This window comes from Curcuma longa, chromosome 1, assembly GCF_044706935.1.
Source record: "Curcuma longa cultivar G26 ecotype Majalengka, Jawa Barat chromosome 1, ITB_CL_G26_1.1, whole genome shotgun sequence".
Taxonomy (NCBI): domain Eukaryota; kingdom Viridiplantae; phylum Streptophyta; class Magnoliopsida; order Zingiberales; family Zingiberaceae; genus Curcuma; species Curcuma longa.
Genome location: NC_133861.1, coordinates 16411907 through 16433468, shown reverse-complemented (window position 1 = coordinate 16433468; position 21562 = coordinate 16411907). Strand labels below are relative to the sequence as shown.

Sequence of the window (21562 nt, the reverse complement as noted above, 5' to 3'; positions counted from 1 at the left end):
GAAAACAGGCAGCAGCAGTGCAATGGAGGTGGAGAGAGTGCAGTGCAGTAATGGAGAAATAGCTCCTCAGCTCATACTCCACTCAGTATTGTTACAGTGCAGATATCAGAGCATGCACGGCAAAACTGGGTCCTACATAAATTCAATTTTAGGATCCATATTTTTTTTAAAAAATAAAAATGATTTTACATCCAAGGAACAAACTCGGAAAAAGATTGATACGAAGGAAAATGCCGGTTCGCTAGACTGGACCGGACCCGTTCTCCATCGAACCGGACATGGAATATTCCTTGGCTAGATCTGCTACGGTATCGTGAAGAAGATTGCCCCCTTGCGTCGTCGCTTCTCTTGGTCTGGATTAGGTCGTAACGGAATTCCGCCGTGCGATCTGTGTTTCTCGGGGCCGGCGATCTCTGATTTCTCTCGAAGAAGCTCCGGTCATGGCAGGGGTAGCCGACGACAGACTCCACTATTCCATCTTCGATTCACGAAAAGGTTCGACCCTTTCCTTTTACCCCGAATCGTTCCTGTCTCTTTTTCAGGTATTTGTCTCTTGATTTGGATTGTTTATTATATATTCTCAGTTGATTCCAATTGAATCTTTCGTGTTCGTGCCCATAATTAGTTTGTCAACATTTTTTTTGGATTCATTTGGTTGAAGGCGATGCGCGCATGTCAAGAGGCCAGTTAATCGAGAAAAAAATTGATATTCTTGAAAGCTTGGCTGGCAAGGTATCGTTTTTTTTAGAAGCTTATTAAATTTCCACTCCATAATGTTATTTTTCCTCAAAATTGCGATTGTTCATCTTGGTGAAGTTTCGCAATCATAGTTTTGTCAGTTCACGAACATTATAGTTACTGATTTCAGATGATGCCATTAGTTTCACAAAGAAAACAGATAAAATAGATGATGAAATAAGCAAGCTCATGAGCTACCATAGAGATTTTCTTGACTTTGATAAGAGTATTATGGTTTGCAATTTGATTGGGGAGGGAGTGGATACAAAAAAGAAAAAAAGCTTACTTGCTCCTGATCGGCATCCTCCATGAAGTGTCAAGGATTGGGAGAAGATCTCCAGTTGAAGACACAAAGAAGCTGTCAAAGCAGCAACATCCACCGAAGTAGTTGACTTTTGAAGATGCCGGTTGGTCAACCTTGATTGCTGAAGGACGAGGAGTGGAGACCTTGTCTGATCGAAGACACTCCAAGAAGAAGCTGATGAAGCAGTAGTCTCCTGCTGCCCATGTCCTCTGCTGAAGTGGTATGCTGGTCCACGACATCTGTTGGGGACAATGCCCGAACATGAAGAACATGCTGACAAAGAAGATGTTGTTGAAGAAGACACAAACGGAGGAAGGAATGCTGGCAAAGAAAATGTCCACTGAAGAATTGGTCCAATTTTAACCGTAAATTTGCATAATATTTTCAATTGGACTAAGTGGAATTAACCCAAATATAGGAATTAGAATCACAAATTTCGAACTGAATCGGTTCAATTCAAATCATATTGGACTGGGTTTTGATCGATTCCAATTCAACCATGCTGTTAGAAACGAAGTGCTCCTAATGTGAACTGTGAACAGTTGATTATGATTACCATGCAAGAGTAAGTGTGATGTTATTCATCAGGCTTATCTGAAAATTATGAAAACTAACTTTATTAGGATACGTTTAGGTCTTGGCTCATATGTTTTTTTTGTACATTTCTGTCTCCTACCTTAATCTTGCATAAACAAACATCAATTTCGTAGGTTAGTAACAGGCGGTCTCGCAGATGGTTAAATGACTGCCTACTGATTGAACTTGTTCCTAGATTAGATGCTGAGGAAATTAGAGGACTCTTTGCTCCGCCTCCATGGGGTATGTTCACTTGACAAAGTTCTTTTTTTTTTTTTTTTGTAAAATCTCATTCCTTGCTCCCTATTTAGTGATATTTGACTCTTAAAAGCCAACCTGGACTTCACACTCTTCACTTCTCTTTTTCATTGGTTACAGTTTCATGTGTCTTATGAAGAAAAGGTTCAAATACTTGCTACAACTTCAATCTATGACTTTCAACATTTATACTAATTTATATTTTAAGAAAGCATTCCAATAGAGACTTCTGTATGCATGTTTTCTTTTCTTCGTTACTACTGTTTCTCCTTTTCATAGGTGACAGGAAACCTTTATCAGCATTTTCCCTGACAAATGTTAAAGAATGGGACATTTTCAGGAATATTGACATGGATGTAGAGGTTTTTCCTCACACTCTTATATAAGATTCGCTCTCGTTTTTCTTTGTCATTTACAGGATTTATGTACTTGGTTATGTACTTTTTTGAGTGATAGTTTTGTAATTATGACTAATGTCAAACATTTATACTTCTTAAGCTCCATTTGTTTTAAGGATTTTTTTTTTCAAAAAAATAATTTTTAATTTTTTAATCTTTGTTGCAACAGGAAATCATAGTTAATAGAAATTTTTTAGTAAATGAAAAATTTTCTTTTACTAAGAGGCGTTTTCTTTAAAAAAAAAAACTTTCTTTTTAAAAGAGAAAGTCATCTTTCCCACTCATTCACAAGCCTTTCAATCTATCAGTAAGACCCTCTTTATCCTCTACTCTTTCTTACATTCATGCAGGCTGATCAGGTCAAGTGGGCCATGTGGATTGGTTGATCCATGTGTCTCGGATGGGTTAGTCAATCTAAGCAGGCCAGACAAGGTAGTCCTCTGGGTAAATAGGCAGACCAGTCGATCCGGGCATGTCAGCAGAGCTAGTTGGTGTAAGTGTGTCAGTGTGTCAATGGTGCCTAGCATGTTGAGCAAGCCAATTGATCTAGTCAAGTCGGTCTAGACAGTCCGATTGGGTACACAAATCAATTAATCTAGTTGGGTTGGTTGTATCAGCAGGCTGAGTGGTCCAGACTGTCCAGTAGGGTCAGTTGGTCCGACTGAGTAGAGCCTAGTTGAGCCAAATTGCTTGATTGGTCTAAACTTGAGAAGTGAGATTTTCCCGTCATTAGACCAAACACAGAAAAATATTTTTCAATATATTAGCTGACTCCACCTAGTGAGATAAGGCTTGGTTGGTGTTATATCCTATTAGTAGTAAATAATTTATTTTTTCTAAAAACAAATTAAAAATTATTTTTTGTAAATAAATTATTTTCCTGCAAGCAAATAGAGCCTTAGTATCTGAAATTTAATGTGCTGTGATACAGTAGGGTATATAAGATTCTTAGCAATCATATTTCTGATCAAGCTGTAGCATTTGAATAATGAATTGTGAAACAAATGCCTAGATCCATATAACGGGTGATTCACATGCTTCTAATGTTGTGTTTACTTGAACGGAAATAAGAGGGGGAAAAAGAAATAAAACCATTAAATTCACTTATTTGCTTTGAAGGAATTGTATTTCTAACCAAACCAGACACTGAGACAAGAACTGAGGGAAACGAAGTTTAAGAAACTAAAAGACACTAATAAGTAACTTTATTTGCATCGTTCTACTCCATACAAGTGGAAATTGGATAATACAATCCTTTTCTTTTCTTTCTCTTCACTTTCATTTTCCTTTTATTGTCTCTCCTCCAAGTAAATCCTGCATCAGTGAACATCACTTTTTTTCCCTTCCGATTTGTATGCTTATTTCCTATTTGTATATTTATTTTAGGATCCATATAGCCGACTCTAATTAGTGAGATGAAATCTTAGTTATGGTCGTTGATTTGTATGCTTATTTTGCAGTTGGTGAGGACAATTTTACCAATTTTTGTTTGCTTGGTTAGAAACGGTTACAGGTAGAGGTAGCACTTATAAGAAAAGTTATCGATGAAAATAATTTGAAAGAGTGACCAAACCTTTTCCATGATCCTTGAAATAAAATATTTTTCATCTACAGATGGTAACTTCTCAACCTTTGCATTAAGCAGATCAATAATTGAACATTGAGATCCTTTGGATAACCAGCTTTTTTAGCTTTTGATTAGAAAGTATTTATATTTTGAGTTTCTTAGTGCATTTGAAAATTAATGAACTTTGACCAATAATGAAAACAACATTGTGATTGTTTACATGTCTAACTTTATGTTTGATATACTCTTATGTATTTTAATAGAATCAAATAGACTAAGCAGATCAATGATATTATGCACATGCATGTTTCAGGCTAGCATTACAAAATCCACGAAGAAGTCTTCAACAGACGGAAAAGTTTATGTGAACTCTGATAAGGTAGTTGCATTAAATGCATGGCATCGAGTGGATTGCAGAACAAGGCAAGCTATGCGCCATAAGTTCCTCCCACAACTCATTCAAGGATATGAGGTAGCATTTTAAGTTGACGGTTTATATATATATATATATATTGGTTTTGCCACTATCATTTTTTTGTGAAGACGTAAAAAAGAAGCTTGAGAGAAATGTACACTGGGAGAAGAGAATCATCACTCTTAAAAGTAAACCACTATTAATGGTAGAAATTGAGAAATAGATGTAAATGTAGGCCATGCAATTACGGTTTAAAATAATGTTCCATGACAGTCAACGCGAGCAAATTATCATTTTGCTTGCTAATTGGCACATTTTTCACCCAAGACCATGGAACATCTATCTTGTTGCATCTTCCACTGGTTTAGATCACTTGTATTTATTATTAAATATAAAGGAAACCTATATAAAACATTATCAGAAAACATGTCGTTATGTATCTTAAATATTTCCTGCTTTTCTTGGCCCTTCAACTTACTTTTACTGCCAATTGAGTTGAACTTTTATCTCATGACGTCTCTTGTCCCATGGATAGGAACACATAAGAGCATTTATCAGTGACAGTGGAGAAGGTGTGCTCGTGTTGCATGTTCAGGATCCCTTCCACAGATTGTTGTTGCATGGCGTATGTGAGGTAAAATTTCTTTACGCTACAATTATAGATCAAGAAAACTACCTGGGTCGCTTCACTCTTCCTCATAATGTCGAATAGCATTGCTGGGTTAAAAAATGTACTATATAAACCTTCAGAAAAATTGCAGCTGAAAAGTTGTGCCAAGAACATAAAAGAAATGGATTATGTGTAACTAGAAAGTTAGCCTGCAGCAGTGTTAGCCCTCTCCCTAAATTGTTAATGTCAACTTTCTACAGTTTTATAACTTGACCTCCATCACTGTTTCAAAGATGATGGGTGGTAAGTTGTTGAAGATGACAAGGATAACGAAGAAACCAGGTGGTTCTGAGACACTCCCCGACATCACGCTTGCTCAGTTTCTGCATATGGCGAAGGAGGGTACTTTGTAGCTGATGTATTGTAATTTATCGTGTACATTGTATCATTTGATAATGTATTTCTACCCAACATCTGTCTGTTTAAATAACAATTATTTGACTAGGTGTATTGGATCCCTACATCTTGTAGGCCTCGCCTGAAAAACGATTTGGAGCCATCTTTTAATCAAATGACGGTGCTTATTTATTACGTGTAAGGCAAGGTCAATCACACTTGTTGGGGCCCCTCAGTTGTTTTAAAATACTTTAAAATGAGATACATGTGGGCGGTCAAGTCACTTCAGAGTTCAGAGAAATTTCTCCAATGTTGTCACCTTCGATGGCACTGGTCCTATATTGATCGTCGAGAGGTTCAAATCAAGGGGGCTACCACTCTAGCGATCTGTCCAGTAAGGGAAGCGGCTCCATAGCGAGGTGAACGGTGCAGTAGTGCCCTACGCTACATTTATCACATGTTTCATTATCCAGACATAAATTATTAATTCCATCGTAAATTATTTTTAATTAAAATTTAATCCGTCTAAAATCGGATGGAAGGAAAAGTCTTTTTCATCCTCTACCCAAGGGGCCCTCTTTTGTACGTCTTAGGTGAGGATGCCACTCGGTGTTGGATCCGTCCAATAATTCTCCAAGAATCTCCCCATTTTTCAATCCACCGGACCACCTGCACCAAATACAACCAACTAACATGCATTTGACATGCATCAATCCACCTCTTACGGATTATTAAAAAAGTTATTAAATGAATGAATAGTACAAATTTTGAGATGTTAATTTCTGGCCAAAATTTTATATATTTAAAATATATTAAAAAAAAGAAACTCTTTCCTTCCGCACAACTCATAAAATATCAACTTCGCCATCGGACATCTTTCTTCAAAGCACCTCCATTTCTGTCACGCGAGGGATAAATTAGATATAAAATTAATTTTATCCTTAATACAATCCATTTCTTTATTATCAGTGTGTCCTTAAAATAGACTGGGGCATGGGAATCGTGGGTGCTCTCGTAGCGTGCACCAGGCTTCTCACGTGGAAATAATCCTGTGACAGCTGGCCCAGGGGCAACTCTAGCTAGCTGGCAAACCGCTCTTCCTGTATAAAAACCCGCGAATGTTCATCCTCTGATCATCAGCTATTTTTCAAATCCATGGCGGCGACCGCACGAGCCAGTCTTCCTCCATGCATCCTGATGCCCGTCGCCTGGCCTATCCGTCCCATCCTAAACCAGCCTCTCGTCCGGGCACGACCCTCGCCGGCGCCTACGTTAAGGGCTTCCACGGCACGATTCCCATCGGCGATGAAGGAAGAGTCCAGGTCCTCAACCATCGAGAAGGAGCTGGGTCCCATTGAGAAAACTCCGGTGGCCAACGACGGTGGACTACTCGCCGATCGGTGGCGGGAGATCCACGGCTCCGGCGACTGGGTCGGCCTGCTCGACCCGGTGGATCCGCTACTGCGATCGGAGTTGATCCGCTACGGAGAGTTCGTCCAGGCCTGCTACGACTCCTTCAACTACGATCCCTACTCCCGCTTCTGCGGCAACTGCAGGTACAGCCAGGAAAGCTTCTTCGACGACCTCGGCATGGCCGACCACGGCTACTCCGTGACGCGCTACCTCTACGCGACCTCCAACATCGAGTTCCCCAATTTCTTCCGCGCCTCGAAGCTCCACAAAAGGACCTGGAGCCAGAAGGCCAACTGGATCGGCTACATCGCGGTGTCCGGCGACGAGGCCACTGCACGGCTCGGTCGGCGCGACATCATCGTGGTGTGGCGGGGAACGGTGACGGTGTTGGAGTGGATCGAGGATCTGAGGACCTCCCAACAGCCGGTGAAGGAGGTAGGGATCCCCTGTCCGGACGAGTCCGTCAAGGTGGAGTCAGGCTTCGCCGATCTGTACACGGGCAAGGACAAGACGTGCCGGTTCTGCAAGTACTCGGCCCGGGAGCAGGTGTTGTCGGAGGTGCGGAAACTGGTCGAACTTTACGCGGGCGAGAAAGGGGAAGAGGTGAGCGTGTCGGTGATGGGGCACAGCTTGGGGAGCGCGCTGGCGGTCCTGAACGCGTACGACATCGCGGAGATGGAGTTAACGAAGGTGGGGGAGAAGGCGGTGGTGCCGCTGACGGTCTTCTCGTTCGCGGGGCCGAGGGTGGGAAACGCTCGGTTCAAGGAGCGGTTCGACAAGGAGCTGGGGATCAAGGCGATTCGGGTGGTTAACACGCACGACTCGGTGCCCAAGGTGCCGGGGCTAGTGTTCAACGAGCGGGTGCCGGCGCTCTTGTGGCGGATGGTGGAGGGGATGCCGTGGAGCTACAGCCACGTGGGGGTGGAACTGGAGCTCGACCACAAACTCTCGCCCTTCCTCAAGGACACCAGCGACATCTCCTGCTTCCACAACCTCGAGGCACACCTCCATCTCCTCGATGGGTAAGCAATTCTATAACGATGTTAGATTGAATCAATTCATTAATTATATAGATATAACGATGTTGCAGGTACCATGGGAAGGGACGTAGATTTGCGTTGGCGAGCGGGAGAGATCCGGCGTTGGTAAACAAGTCGTCGGATTTCCTCAAGGAACAATCCCTGGTGCCGCCTTGCTGGAGGCAAGACCACAACAAGGGCATGGCTCAAGCTGATGGCCGCTGGATGCTTTTGGACCGCCGCGACGAGGAGGCGTTGGAAGATCATCCCCCAGACACTCACCACTTCCTCCGCCGGCTGGGACTTGTTAAAAGTTAATTTTGTGATTTAATGCATGTATTTTGTGATATTAAATACCTTAGATGATGATCAAATAAATTAAATAATAATTAATATCATTTTAAAATTATTTATGATGTATTTATAAGATCGCAATGGTTATACCATTAATATATTCAATACTAGATAATCTATCAAATTTTGATTTCTCTGTTTTTATATAGTTCTCTATTTCAATATCTATCAGTGGTGTATAGGGTATTTTGGATGGAAGGGCAAAACATTATTAGAAAAGACTATTTCAAGCTGAAAGTGAGTATGCATTGAGGTATTTATGAGCCAGATTAAATACCCAAACTTTGTAACCCAAATTTTGTAAACAATGAGATTCTTCAGTCCATTGATTTTGTTGGCCGACTTTTAAAACAAAGCAGCAGAAACAAATAAAATCTCAGAAACAGGCACACAAGCATGAATAACCTGATCAATCTAAATAAGCAGACACATTGCACGGGATCAATCTAACCTGATCATTTCCTTGTTTTTGAAAAACTGAATACAAGGTGTTCCCATAATTCCTGCCGCTCTTGCAATTTCAGGAGCTTCCTCAATGTCAATTTCAACAAAGTGCACATTCTGATTAAATTCATCAATCACCTGCCGTAAGACAGATCCATGTCTTAAAACTAAAGACATAGAAAGAAGTGATTCAGATGCTTTCTGAGCTTCATTATGATTCCATAATGAACCTTAGCAGATTAAATGAAATTAAGCAAAGAAAAAAAGGATATTTCCTAGTTCATCAATCCTGAATAAATTTAAGGCAAATGATATCATTGTGCAACAAAAACCTATAAACAAGTTCTCCTGACTGCCATGCCAAGACGGTTTACTGTTATGTGTTAGCTAACTGTTTTCCAAGGAACATGTAATTATCGACTTGAATTAGTCATCTAATTGTTTCAAGTGTTATTTTCTTTTAAATTTAAGACTTTTAGGGTTTAGAGTTTAGGTTTAGGCAATTTTCTGGTTTGTAGTAATTAAAAAAATGGATAAAGAAATCGATCAGCTGGATTGGCAGTATTGGAATAGGTTTAAAACAAAATTACAATCTTAGAAAAGCATACAAAAAGGTAAAAAAGAAATTAAGCTTTTCTTTAAAATATTTATATATCAGTTGTGTCGACTTTCAGAGTTCTAAACTGAGAATGTAAATCATTACAGATTGGCATATGTTATCCGGATGCTATTCAACAAACATCACTATTTTATCAACAGTGTGAACCTTAGCAGCAATTGTCAAGAGAGTGAAGGACCATCTTAACTGTTGCACATTAATTTGGTTTTATGAAAGCAATGCTGAAATAAAGGTCCTATAGATTTTCAGTTTTGGAGTTGCACATCTTTTCCTTTTCTTTTGGCAAAAACAAAAGAAAAATACTAAGGAACAATGCTTACGTCCACAATGATCAGGATCTTTTCCTTTTCTTGAATGAAGTTATAACTTAATTGCTCAGTATACTTCTTCTTCACACATTTATCTTTGAGGATCTATGAGACAAACATGGTGATTGATGGGGCTGAGAAGAATGCTGTTCACAATCTTGTGGATCGACCTCCTCTATCTTTTGGACTTCACTCTGCTACTTCTATGAATCAACATTTGCTGTTTAGCTATTCATTCATAAAGTGATACTGAAATTATAAATAGATTTAATGGACGAGAAGAAAATACATAAATAAAATTCCAGAAAGTTTCCATATTTCTTGTTCAAGGAGAATAGAATCATTGATGAGAAAACTGCAGCACCTCATGCTCAGTACTGAGAATAGTAAAAGGACTGGTCTTTATATCAAGAAATTCGACATCTTCTTGAACAAGTTCGGCACCCCATCTTTCAGCTTGTCGGTGCATTCTATGTCAGAATAAAATACATAATCAAGTAAGGATACAGTACTCAAGTGGCTGAGTGACCATGTGAACCATTAAAAAATATAAAAGAATAAATAAATGAATTGAAAGGAAAGGTCACAGACAAAAATTAAGAATGTTTGAGCAGAGTGAATTAGGAAAATTTGAGGATTTAACAAGATGTACATACCTATCCATTAGATCAGGGCCAGTTATTCCATCAGGAAACCCAGGAAAATTTTCAACCTCTGTAGTAGTCATTAGCTGCCCTCCTGGAACACCTCCTACTTGATACCCTTCAAACACGATTGGTTTTAATTTGCACGAGCGGCATAGATAGCTGCAGTATATCCAGCTGGACCAGAACCAATAATCACCAAATTCTCAACTCTAGCAGAAGAACCTCAACTCTAGCAGAAGAACCTGCAATAAACATCTTCTTCAGATTGTAAAGAATTACCCTGACAGTTTCTGGCTTCTAATTAGGTTAAACTAAATATATATCAAAACCAGATGACCAATTGACCATGATCCTCCAATTCTCTAACAGATTCACATTTTCCTAAAATAATACGCACCAATGAGCTGCTAGAGTAAGTTGGTATAAACTTGTACGAAGCAACAGCTGGTGAATGAAATAAAGAAATTCATATTAAAACCAGATATGCAGTCGAGCATTTGAGTGAATATACATCAGCGATGGTTTCCACAAAAGCATAAACTTTCTATAGCAAATAATCTCCACGAATTTCAAAAGAAGAAGCGAAATAACGCCCGCCTCATACCTTCGGCAGAGGGAGGAAGTGGAGGGCGCCGCCACGGAGACGAAGACCGGCGACATTACCACGCGAAAGACGGCCATCCCTTCATTCGCGCTGCCATCTCCGCGCTGTTGAGGGGAGGAAGTGGAATGGGTGGAAGAGAACGGGGAAGAAAGGAGGCAGGAAGTTGGCTAGTTTAGGGTTCCAATGGCGGAGAGCAGCTTCGGTGTGATCAGTTATCCGATAGCCCAACCCAACGCCATCCCCACGCCTCTGCTGGCGTCGCTTGCCGTTCCATCGATACGTCGCATTTTGTTTCGTCTCTCTTTTGTTTTTGGTCAGAGGAATTACTTTATTTATACTGAAAATATAATTATGGTTTATATATTCAAATGGATCGATATCTTCTTAATTTATATTGTAAAAAATAACACAAAATGATATAAAAAAAGGTGTCACAAATTAATTTATACTTCAACACCGTGCCAATGAGCATTGCAGCTTTTGTCAGCTCTTACCATGAATTCCCACCATCTCCTTTCTTTAATGAATTCAAAGTTCAATCTGCCAAAAAAGCTTCTTAATATGTGGATCACAAATCTACAAAGAGAACAACTAATGTTTATGATATTCTTTTAGGTTATGCTTGCACTCAACTCTCAGATACATCGATCTTAGTAGTCTGGCACGAAACCTTTTTCCATTACGCTCGCATCAGCTAGCTAAATCTTACGCCACTAATTTCATTTCCCTCCCACAAGAAACTGGCGCCCACCAAAAAATTGTTGTATAAATACTTTGTTGTATCAACTTTAATTAATTACACCTATATTCAAGTTAAGTAAATTTACATAAACATGAAGTACAGTACAGATGGAATTAATATGCATTAATTAGCTAATAACTAGGAATAATAATAGCAATTCCACATTTAATGACCGAGTTGTCAATGAACAGACCCAAACATTTGATAATGGAAGTAATTAATCTCATATCTTACTTTCCACTGAGGAAAAACAATTTAATTGAACCGAAAGTGGAGTTGTATCTCCTTTTTTTCTATGTAGTTAATGGACCTTGTACAATATTGTATACATGCAAGTGCTTATTAAAAAATCATTTTGTTTTAAATTTTAGCAAAAAAAGCCTAAAATTGGATGTACGGCACTAAATTTCTTTCTTATAATATTATATGCTATAGATACTTTAAATTAGCTGGTTCGATCGACGTAATTGATCGTTTGGGCTATCTCCTACAAATGATACGTACGCAATCTCCCTCTACGTAGCAATAAATAATGAAAAAATTAATCAAACGAAAAATATCGTTATATCTCACATCAATGATACGTCGTCGGCCCATTATTTATCCGGTTTACAGTGTTGCCATATAAATATAAATATAAATATAAATATAAATATAAATATAAATTCAAATTAATACAAAATTATGTTTACATCCAACAAAACAGCGCGCAGAAAAACATCAAAAAAAAATCTTCGCGTGACGTGGCCGCGCCAGAGAAACACGACGCGAGACACGAGAGCGGAATCATTTCACGCGGCCCACCGTCTTCCGCTTTATATAGCGCGCTCGAGCGTGGTATCGCCTAAACAGCATCCCATGTCCCACTCCCGCTCCACTTGGTGAACCAGAAGCGAGAAGGCATCCACATTTGGCCATGGGGGACCGCTGCCGACCCTCCTCTTTCCCCGCTCCCCTCCTCCTTATCCTTCTCCTTCTCGCCGGAGGCGGAGGTGGCGCCGCCTCTGGCTCTGGGCCAATAAAGACGATTATAGTTCTGGTAATGGAGAACCGCTCCTTCGACCACATGCTGGGGTGGATGAAGCGGCTCAATCCGGAGATCAACGGCGTGACGGGGCGGGAATGGAACCCGATCTCGGCGTCGGACCCTGCTTCGGGGCGAGTCTACTTCCGCGACGGCGCACACTACGTGGATCCTGACCCGGGGCACTCGTTCCAGGCCATACGCGAGCAGATCTTCGGGTCGAACGATTCGTCGGCGGATCCGGCGCCCATGAACGGATTCGTGCAGCAGGCGCGATCCATGTCGGATAATATGACGGAGAGCGTCATGAATGGGTTCCCGCCGGAGATGGTGGCAGTGTACCAAGCGCTGGTCCAGGAGTTCGCTGTGTGCGATCGATGGTTCGCGTCGATGCCGGCCTCGACGCAGCCCAATCGGCTTTATGTCCACTCCGGCACTTCCCACGGCCTCACCGGCAACGACCAGAGGTACGCATCGACCGCCCCTGCCTGCTTAGCTTCCTAGCTCTTTTATTCTTCTCATGGATCGCCGCAGATTCCTTGTATTTTTAACGTCGCTGAGAGCTTGAGATTGAGAATTTAAGATGGGTAATTCGATTTGGGCATAGCTAGCTAGCTGTTTGTTGTTTTTTCGCTTTTGATTGACAAGGTTGCTGGCAGTAGTTGTTAGGAAATGGAATTGGACGCCTCTGGATCGTTGTCTGGACCATTAATTGTCATTCTCAGAAAGAAGTCTTGGAGTCCAACCCCAGTACTGATTCCTCTACAAAAGAGTAAAAGTTCATTATGGGCCGGTCTTTATATATGTATATAAAATTAATTGTTAAAATTTATAATATGTAATCTTAAAATTATAATAAGAAATAGAAATTAATCTTATAATTTATAATATGATTTTTTTTATTAATCGAAAATTTAATCCTAACGACAACTTTGCTGTTTCAAATTTTCAATGCATGTGTCTTCATGTCTCCATTTTAGGGCCCATAAATTCTACCGGAAAATTTTACGGGAGCGATTCAAATCTGATGAGCCATGATTCTTCTTTTTGTTTGTGTCGGTGGAGGTGTCTGCTAGTCTTAAGTCCATGGGGCTCCCATGGCTGTAGGCCACCCTTATTGTTATTTAACCTATTGCAAAAAAATTTACAGAAATTCTCATCCAAAAAAGTCCAAACACTTAAACAAGGCATCCCTTATAAACAACGTAACTGTCTGTGAAATTTTTTAAAATGGTAGACTCTTTCTTCTGACTGGGACTAATAATATTGATGGGAACTTCCTAGACCAAACTATCCTTTCATCTAATTTTATTTTCAAAATTATATTTTGACCTCGATGTTTATATAAAAAATGGCTATAGGTAAATAAAAGTTTGACTAGAATATATAGATAAAATTAATTTTTTTAATAGAATCTCAATGAAGAATGGCTCTCGTTTTAAAAGACATCATTATGTCTTTTTTAAGTAGTTAAAATCTTTTTGTGATTTTTTGCTTAATTTAAATTAAGAGTAAACAGGTTTATTTATATATATCTTCGAGCTCGTGAAAAGTCAAACAATTTAGATTGTTTATGTGAACATAATTTCACATCTCGATTTAAAAATCATCAAATTGCGCGCTCCCAGAGTTTATAAACTCATCAATTAATCTCAATTATCACACCGGTGACTCCTCACCATGGCAAAAAGTGGCAATATTTGAAAATCACGTCATTGTTTCCTTGGATAAATTGAGGAGAGTTGTAAACTATGTGAGACATTCTACATCGTTAATTAAGATTTCTGAATTGCATGGAGAAAAGAAAGTAAATTGAAGGGCAAATAGAAATTTTCCCTTAAATACCTGTTTGTCAAGAACCTTGATTAATTTATTTTAAGTTGCCATTGCCTAGAACAAGTATCCAGAATTGATTAAATTGCATAATTTTGACTCTAATATCCTTTTCTACACTGTATTAATTTGACTTGCTAACCATCTCAAGAACTTGATACAACTCATGCAGATCTCTGGCATTGGGGATGCCACAGAGAACAATATTCGAGAACATTGAAGATGCAAAACTTTCTTTTGGAATATACTACCAGAATGTACCAGCCGTTCTGTTCTATCGCAACCTTAGGAAACTCAAATACGTTTCCAAGTTTCATTCATACGAGAAGTCGTTCAAGGATCGTGCTAGCAAAGGCAACCTCGAGAACTATGTTGTCATCGAGCAGCGTTATATGGACTCCAAAGACAACCCGGCCACTGATGATCATCCTTCCCATGATGTCTACCAGGGCCAAATGTTTATCAAGGAGGTCTATGAAACCCTTCGCGCCAGTCCCCAGTGGAATGAGACCCTCTTAATTATCACTTATGATGAGCATGGTGGCTTCTTCGATCATGTTCCAACACCTGTGAAGGGTGTCCCCAGTCCTGATGACATCGTTGGGCCTGCCCCTTTCTTCTTTAAGTTTGATCGGTTGGGAGTTAGGGTGCCTACGATCATGGTCTCTCCGTGGATCGAGAAGGGCACTGGTAATTTTCATAAACTTTTTCTATATATATGGTCTTAACCTAATTGTGTGATTGCTTAAGTTATATGCTGATGGATATTTGCAGTTGTTCACGGTCCCAGTGGACCAACTCCAACTTCAGAATATGAGCATTCATCCATACCAGCCACCGTGAAGAAAATTTTTGATCTCCCTTCACCGTTCCTGACAAAAAGAGATGCGTGGGCTGGAACTTTCGAAGGCATTGTGCAAACTAGGACAAAACCCCGAACTGATTGCCCAGGTGATCTGTTTGCTCATCGTTTGATATGCTATAGCTTTTTTGAAAATTAAATTCATCAGGACTCAAAAGTGTGTGATATATGTTCATATTTAGTTGCATGAATATTTAGCATACAAATTAAATGGTTTAAATGAAAACTTAGGAGAATTATATTTTTGATAAATCCACGACCATTAAAATAGTGTCGTTATTTCAATAACCTACTCAACCGAGAAACTCAGTCATAATCTCTATATGAGAGTTTCTAAAATTTTTGTACCAGTAGTACTTAGGTAGTCAAAAGTCATATCATATATTCTTTGTGATGAAGTTTCCGATATGGTTTTGGTTGTAAATGCAGCTCAGCTACCAACTCCTGTGAGGATTAGAAGGACTGAAGCTAATGAGGAGGCCAAGCTGAGTGAGTTCCAGCAAGAGCTTATGCAACTCGCATCAGTGCTAAATGGTGATCATCTCCTGATCAACTTCCAAGATAAACTGAAAAATATGAATGTTAAGGAAGGGATAGCCTACATGGACACTGCCATGAATCGCTTCTTTGAAGCCGGAATGTCCGCAAAGAAGATGGGAGTTGATGATGAACAAATAGTGCAAATGAGACCATCACTGACGTCGAGGAATGTGATTCCTTGAAGACTGTTGGATCTTGGATATATAAATAAGGCCCTAATCTAAATATGATGCGTGGGAAGGATAATACAAAGAGGTCCTTCTTGCTGCTGCTAGATGTTTATATTGAATAATATTAATATGTAATCTTTGGAAATCTTCACTGCAGAGTCAAAGAATATTTCGGAAACTTGTTAAGAGTTAATTAATATGGTTATTAATTTTAATGTTAATGTATCATATTTCACATTCAGAAAAATCATAGTCTTCCTGGTGGTGGCGGGTGTAATGTTAATAAAATTGGATGTGATCGGCCGATGTAATAGGTTTACTTTTAATTCAAGGATCTGTCAGATTAATTTGGTCATTGCATGGGGGAAAACTCCGGTTATTAGAAATTTTGAATGGTTCAACAAAATAGAATCCAGGGAAAGCCCGGTTCACTTCCAAATCTGGCTCAAGTCAATTACTTCAAACATCAGAACTACAAGCCAACACAACTGCCCTGCAACAATGGAATTTGGTTCCAAATTAAACGAAACGATCCAAAAGAACACATACAGCTCAATTAATGCTCGCACAGTAGGTGACTCAGGCAGATGTGCAGGGCTCACGGGCGAATCCAATCTTAGAATTCGGCACATCGAAGAGCACTCGGTGGTTCTGCTGCTGCATGTTGGCGAACACGTTGAGCACCGAGTTCACGTTGTCTGGCGCCGCCGCCATCGCCAGGCACGCGGTCGACCCGGCGGTGCTGTGGATCATCACGTTCTCAGGCGGCAGCGTCACGTTCATCCCCGTGAACATGAACGTCACGGACGGGGGCGTCACCGCACTGCCGCTGTAGCACGTGTCGAATCCCCCCAGAGACGTCACCGGACCCACCGCCCGCATCCGGCGTCGGAACTCCTCCCGCAAGACCATGTACGCCGGCGCCACCAGCCGCGTGAACATGGTTCCGGAGTCTACCACAGTGCCCGCCCCGGTGGCGGGGTCGAATGCGAGCGCCGCAGCCGGTACGTCGAGCACTTTGCGCCCCACCATGATCCCGGTCATGTTGACGTAGTAGAGGGACGAGCGGCGGGGGTTGGAGAGCAGCGGCGTAGTCTTGATAACCCGCGGCTGACCCGCTGGGCCAAGCTTCAGCGATCCAGTGAAGTTGAGCGACTTGAAGCTTGGGAGGCAGTAGGAGAAGGTAGAGCTAAAGAGATCCCTGGTTTGGGAGAGGAAGGAGAGCGGGCCGCGTCCGAGGCCGAGCAAGCCCTGCGGTGGCATGGAACTTCCGGTGACCTTCTGCAGGCACCCGAATGTATACACAGAAACGACGTTGGATGCTAGAGCGAGCACGTCCTGCGCGAGCGCCGCCTGAACAGAGGACCCTCCGTAGGTGAGATTAAAGGAGCAGGCGGTCGCGCCTGCGGGGCAAGTGGGGTTGGGCACCTGAGTGCACTGCGGGGAGCCGCAGCGGACCGGGAGGTAAGTGGCGGAGCGAGCTGGTTCGAAGGCTGGAGTCGCAGAGGTGCATCCCGCGCAACCGAAGCAGGGGACCCAGGCTGCGTCGCTGCTGGTGTCGAGTGCAACGAGCAAGGGCTGAGCCGGGGAGCCCACGGAGGCGCGGATGACGTAGTTGGGAATCTGGAGGAGCTGCCGGCCTGACGCGACGGGCACGGACGCGCTTCCGGTGGCGGCGACGGCCAGGGAGGACAGGTAGGCAAGGCGTGACTCGTCGCGGGCCACGAGGTCCGCCACTCTGTCCTCCCACGAGGCGTATTGGCCGAGCGGCGAGCACGGGCCGAAGGCGTGGAGGACGCGGAGGGTGGAACCATCGTCCTTCGGAATGTGGCAGCGGGAGGCGCCGGCGCCTGCGGCCGCTGCCATGGCAGCGTGAGAGATGCTCAGTAGTAGAAGAAGAAGGCAAGCCATGGCTGTCGGCTTCGTTTCCAACGAGCTACTAGCTTGTTGTTTGGTGGGAGGAAAGCGAGCTGTAGGATCTGGATTTAAATCGGAGGAGGATGAGATCGCTCAGAGCATTATTGAAGGGATTTGATTACGGTGAGTCCCGTGAGCATTGGCAGTGTTGTCATGATCCGCTGAGCAAGTCATGGACTCAGCTATCTGGTAGTACATGCATCAATGGAGTTTTGTCTTGTCGTTGGAAGTTTATATTCATGGATCTTGTTTGAGAGCTTGCGTGAGTAACTGTGGTGGGCTTCATGTGATTCCTAATTTATTCTGATTGTAGTGTTTCTATTGTTCATATTCTTCTCTAATCGATACTATTATTCTTCCAATGTTTGTAGAATTTAATTAGTAGCTATAGAATAGATAAGTAGAGTGGCCTCCTCATGTTCCAGTTAAGTTAATAATTAACCAACCCTTAATTTGTCCTTGCAATTTGCATGTCTTGGACTTGTTTAATTCAGAAGTAACGAGTGATCGTTAAGGTTTGTTAAGTGTAATTAAGAAGATAAACACTATCCAAATTAATTAATCGCCCTCAACATGCATGCTTATGAGCAAAGACATCCAGATGATTGCTTTCGAGTATATATGAAATTAAGATGAACTATCAAAATAATTGGGCAAATGCCAGATCGGGCTCTTGAGCTACAACATTTTAGTTGAATAGAACATGGCCTTGGGAAATTACTAACTTAAATAGGTGGAGAACACCTAGAACCATGGATCGATGTTAAAAGCCTCTTTTCTTCTTTAATATCATTAAGTTTGTTTGTTTAACTAAGATGATTGATAGATGGGATACTTTTATTTAAGATTATAGAAAAAAATAAGGTGTGAGAAACTTTATTACATGATCGAAAACTTGACCCCTAAACACTTCACTTTCATCTCTAAAATCAATACTCATCTCAATTTGTCACAAACAGCCAAGGCATAGACTATGGAGATAAAAGAGGTGTGTCTTAAAAATAGAGAAATTTAACTTTTTAATTATCATACATTTTACTTTGGTTTCCATGCATAGTCCCTCCTCAAATTGTTATGTTGGCAGTTCAATCTATGAAACCATTAGCATTATTTATAAACAAATACATATTATAAACTTCATCCATCTAAAACCATTAACTTCATGGAAGATTCAAAACGATAACGCATTGATCCCTGAAGTTAACAATGTTGTATGATCCATTATAAAGTAATTTTTTTTCAATTAAATCACACTGAAATGAATTTCAAGTACAATGAAAATTAATTAACAATACAATAATTAACAAAGAGTCTATTAGATCGATACGATTGGTGTTTTATCATCAATGCATGTATTCCATTCGCAAAATACATCCGTGATCCTTGAAATTATTTTGTGTTGAGACGATAATTAATTTAATAGTTAATCTAAATCCAACTAATTTTGATTTTAAAGCACACATTAATTATGTTGCTTTTTCTACGTAATCAACTCCAACGCTAATTAACTTAGCTGGCGACATTAATAACTTGCTTGTTGAGTGCAACAGCCACCTCTTCTCCTTCTCCTTCTCCTCTATGCTTTCCAACTTTGGCGACCACGGCCGGCGATCCTTCGACCCCACCAGCTGCTCGTAGTGCTTTTTCAGCTCCGGCGTACTGCACAAAGCGCAGCTCTCCTCCGCATCGCAGACGGATATCAGCTTGGTCACGAACTCCGGATGTACCTTGATGGCCGCCCTCCCGTCGGCTCCCCTCACATACTCGAACGGAGATCGCCCCCCGCCGGCGACCCGAGGGGTATTTCGGGAGGCGGAGAGAGAAGTCAGCGACGCGGCTGTGAGGGGGTCGTGCAAGTCCGGGAGCCGGTCGACGGGGAGGATGAAATAGGTGTGGCCGGGGAGGAGTTGGTTGCCGACGGAGAGAGCAGGCATGGGGCGCCCGATGAAGAAGGAGTCGGCGTGGCAGACGACGACCTGGTCGGGGAAGCGGAACATGATCTCGCCGGCGAGGAGTGGGTTCGCGCGGCGAGAGAGCGTGATCCGCTCAGTGGCGCCGCCCCAGAAGATGAGTTCGATGGCAGGAGCGGCAGCCTTGAGGCATGGCCAGAAAGCGTTTCCCATGTTGATCAAGAAGTTCACAAAGAGAAGAAGAGAGGAAGATCAGTACGATCGGATAAAAGGCAATGATATAATTATATTTATACGGGTGGGTGATGGTTTGACTTTGACCAACTTTTAATGTGTGCGCATGGTCAAAGTGCAGCCGGTTAGGCAACGTGTTACAAGATACGTATCTATCTACGTACAAATATCCAGAAAGGTATAAATTTAAGTTTCAATCAACTTATGAGATAGATACCATGGAGAAATGTCGTAGACTTTCTACCTTAATTAATCATGTGGATTGTGGATGGCCACGGCGGCAAAGATATTTCAATTTGCTACTCAATTAGTGGTCTTTCTTTGTTTTTGCTGATTGATTGGTGTGCAGCAAAGGATGACCCGATCAATACTAAATTTGATGTTCAACAGTTGGCAGAACCACACATGCATGATGCATGCACGTTAATAAAAGTCAAACGTGCAGAAATTGTATGCTTGAAAAATATTATGAAAATCTGCAAGAAAGGGAAAGAAAAAAAAAATTAAGGCAAAATAAATTCATTGATGCAGTGAAACTTTCCAATGTGCAGTGCAGATCCTTTATTTTCTTGTTTGGTTTTGCTCATGGTTCATCCTTAAAAGTGGTTGACAGTTTGGCCCTTGGAGTTTAATAAGTAAAACTTGAATTGTTTTGGATGAGATGGAGATACTTATAAAGCTTAATTAAGAGCTAATTAAAAAAATTAGAAACTTCAAAAATCAGATTAAGAAATCTATATATGGGAAATTGCCAAAGAGTTACCAACCACGTTTAACGTACACACAGATTTAACATGTTGCACGTATTTAACACGTTTAAGATGCTTTCATTATCTTGCTACGAGTTACCAAACAGGCACGTCATTGCACACATTAATTAGTTAGAGCAAATATCTATAAAAAAGGAATCCATATTTTTTAACATTTCTTTTTCACAAATGCTAAGAACATGAAGAAATGAGCGAGAAACAATCCTATGGAGGCACTCCTATTTCCATAAAATCCCAATCTATCCTCGACCAAGAAAGACAAAATCCAATCCATCGGTATGCATGCAGCTTTATATATATATGCAAACTGATCCATTACTATGCGGTTTACTCCTCGCGCGCGCGCGTAGGCAATGGATTAAGCAAAACAAATTAAGCTCCCACTTTAATATAATGACGTCTATGTTTTTTTGGCTAGTTGGTCTTCTCATGACAGAGTCGAATCTGTGAAGAAAATAACAAACATCAAAAGGTTCGTCGGTAGTTTCCCCGATGAAATCACTTTGATATTTAAGTCATCGTGGTGTTTCGGCAAAGTAATATATATATGAGAGATTGAGTTAGAAAGTTTCCCCTTGCACGGGATATATATCTGCACTTTTTATAAGTGTGACGACACTTGTAGAGATCATAGAGAGGTGGAAAAGAGATAATAAATGATTGAGGATCATGACTCTATTTGCCTTGTAGAGGTGAGGAAGAGATAGTGGGCGAGCGGGAATCATGGCCTCTGTCTCCTATGTTTAATTGAACCAGGTTAAGGGCATCCACAATGGTACAAAATATTTCAATCAAATATTTGTGGGTCCCATGTCCACGTCACATTCTCATTTAAAAAAAAAAATCTGTTTAATTGAACCAGGTTTTTTTTTTTGTTTTTTTTAAATTCA

The 21562-nt window shown here is 41.1% G+C and overlaps 5 protein-coding genes across 5 annotated transcripts; 3 read left to right on the top strand and 2 right to left on the bottom strand.

Moving 5' to 3' along the window:
- The first annotated feature begins 341 nt into the window (after nt 1–341).
- On the top strand, nt 342–5457 carry LOC141836736 (uncharacterized). The gene is made up of 7 exons (XM_074724261.1): nt 342–495; nt 662–732; nt 1753–1861; nt 2156–2238; nt 4155–4313; nt 4792–4890; nt 5127–5457. The coding sequence occupies exons 1-7, from the start codon at nt 441–443 to the stop codon at nt 5277–5279; spliced, it is 729 nt and encodes a 242-aa protein (XP_074580362.1). The 5' UTR covers nt 342–440; the 3' UTR covers nt 5280–5457.
- A 952-nt stretch (nt 5458–6409) lies between these two features.
- On the top strand, nt 6410–8103 carry LOC141840272 (phospholipase A1-Igamma1, chloroplastic-like). Its single transcript, XM_074728211.1, has 2 exons — nt 6410–7697; nt 7766–8103. Exons 1-2 carry the CDS (start codon nt 6418–6420, stop codon nt 8010–8012), a joined length of 1527 nt encoding a protein of 508 aa, XP_074584312.1. The 5' UTR covers nt 6410–6417; the 3' UTR covers nt 8013–8103.
- A 4171-nt stretch (nt 8104–12274) lies between these two features.
- Nucleotides 12275–16034, top strand: LOC141832373 (non-specific phospholipase C2-like). The gene is made up of 4 exons (XM_074719877.1): nt 12275–12903; nt 14442–14959; nt 15044–15220; nt 15561–16034. The coding sequence occupies exons 1-4, from the start codon at nt 12329–12331 to the stop codon at nt 15851–15853; spliced, it is 1563 nt and encodes a 520-aa protein (XP_074575978.1). The 5' UTR covers nt 12275–12328; the 3' UTR covers nt 15854–16034.
- A 386-nt stretch (nt 16035–16420) lies between these two features.
- Nucleotides 16421–17752, bottom strand: LOC141848587 (aspartyl protease AED3). Its single transcript, XM_074736638.1, has one exon. The coding sequence runs from the start codon at nt 17750–17752 to the stop codon at nt 16421–16423; it is 1332 nt and encodes a 443-aa protein (XP_074592739.1).
- A 1439-nt stretch (nt 17753–19191) lies between these two features.
- On the bottom strand, nt 19192–19885 carry LOC141829229 (uncharacterized). The gene has a single exon (XM_074716653.1). It carries the CDS (start codon nt 19879–19881, stop codon nt 19225–19227), a length of 657 nt encoding a protein of 218 aa, XP_074572754.1. The 5' UTR covers nt 19882–19885; the 3' UTR covers nt 19192–19224.
- Between the last annotated feature and the right edge of the window lie 1677 nt (nt 19886–21562).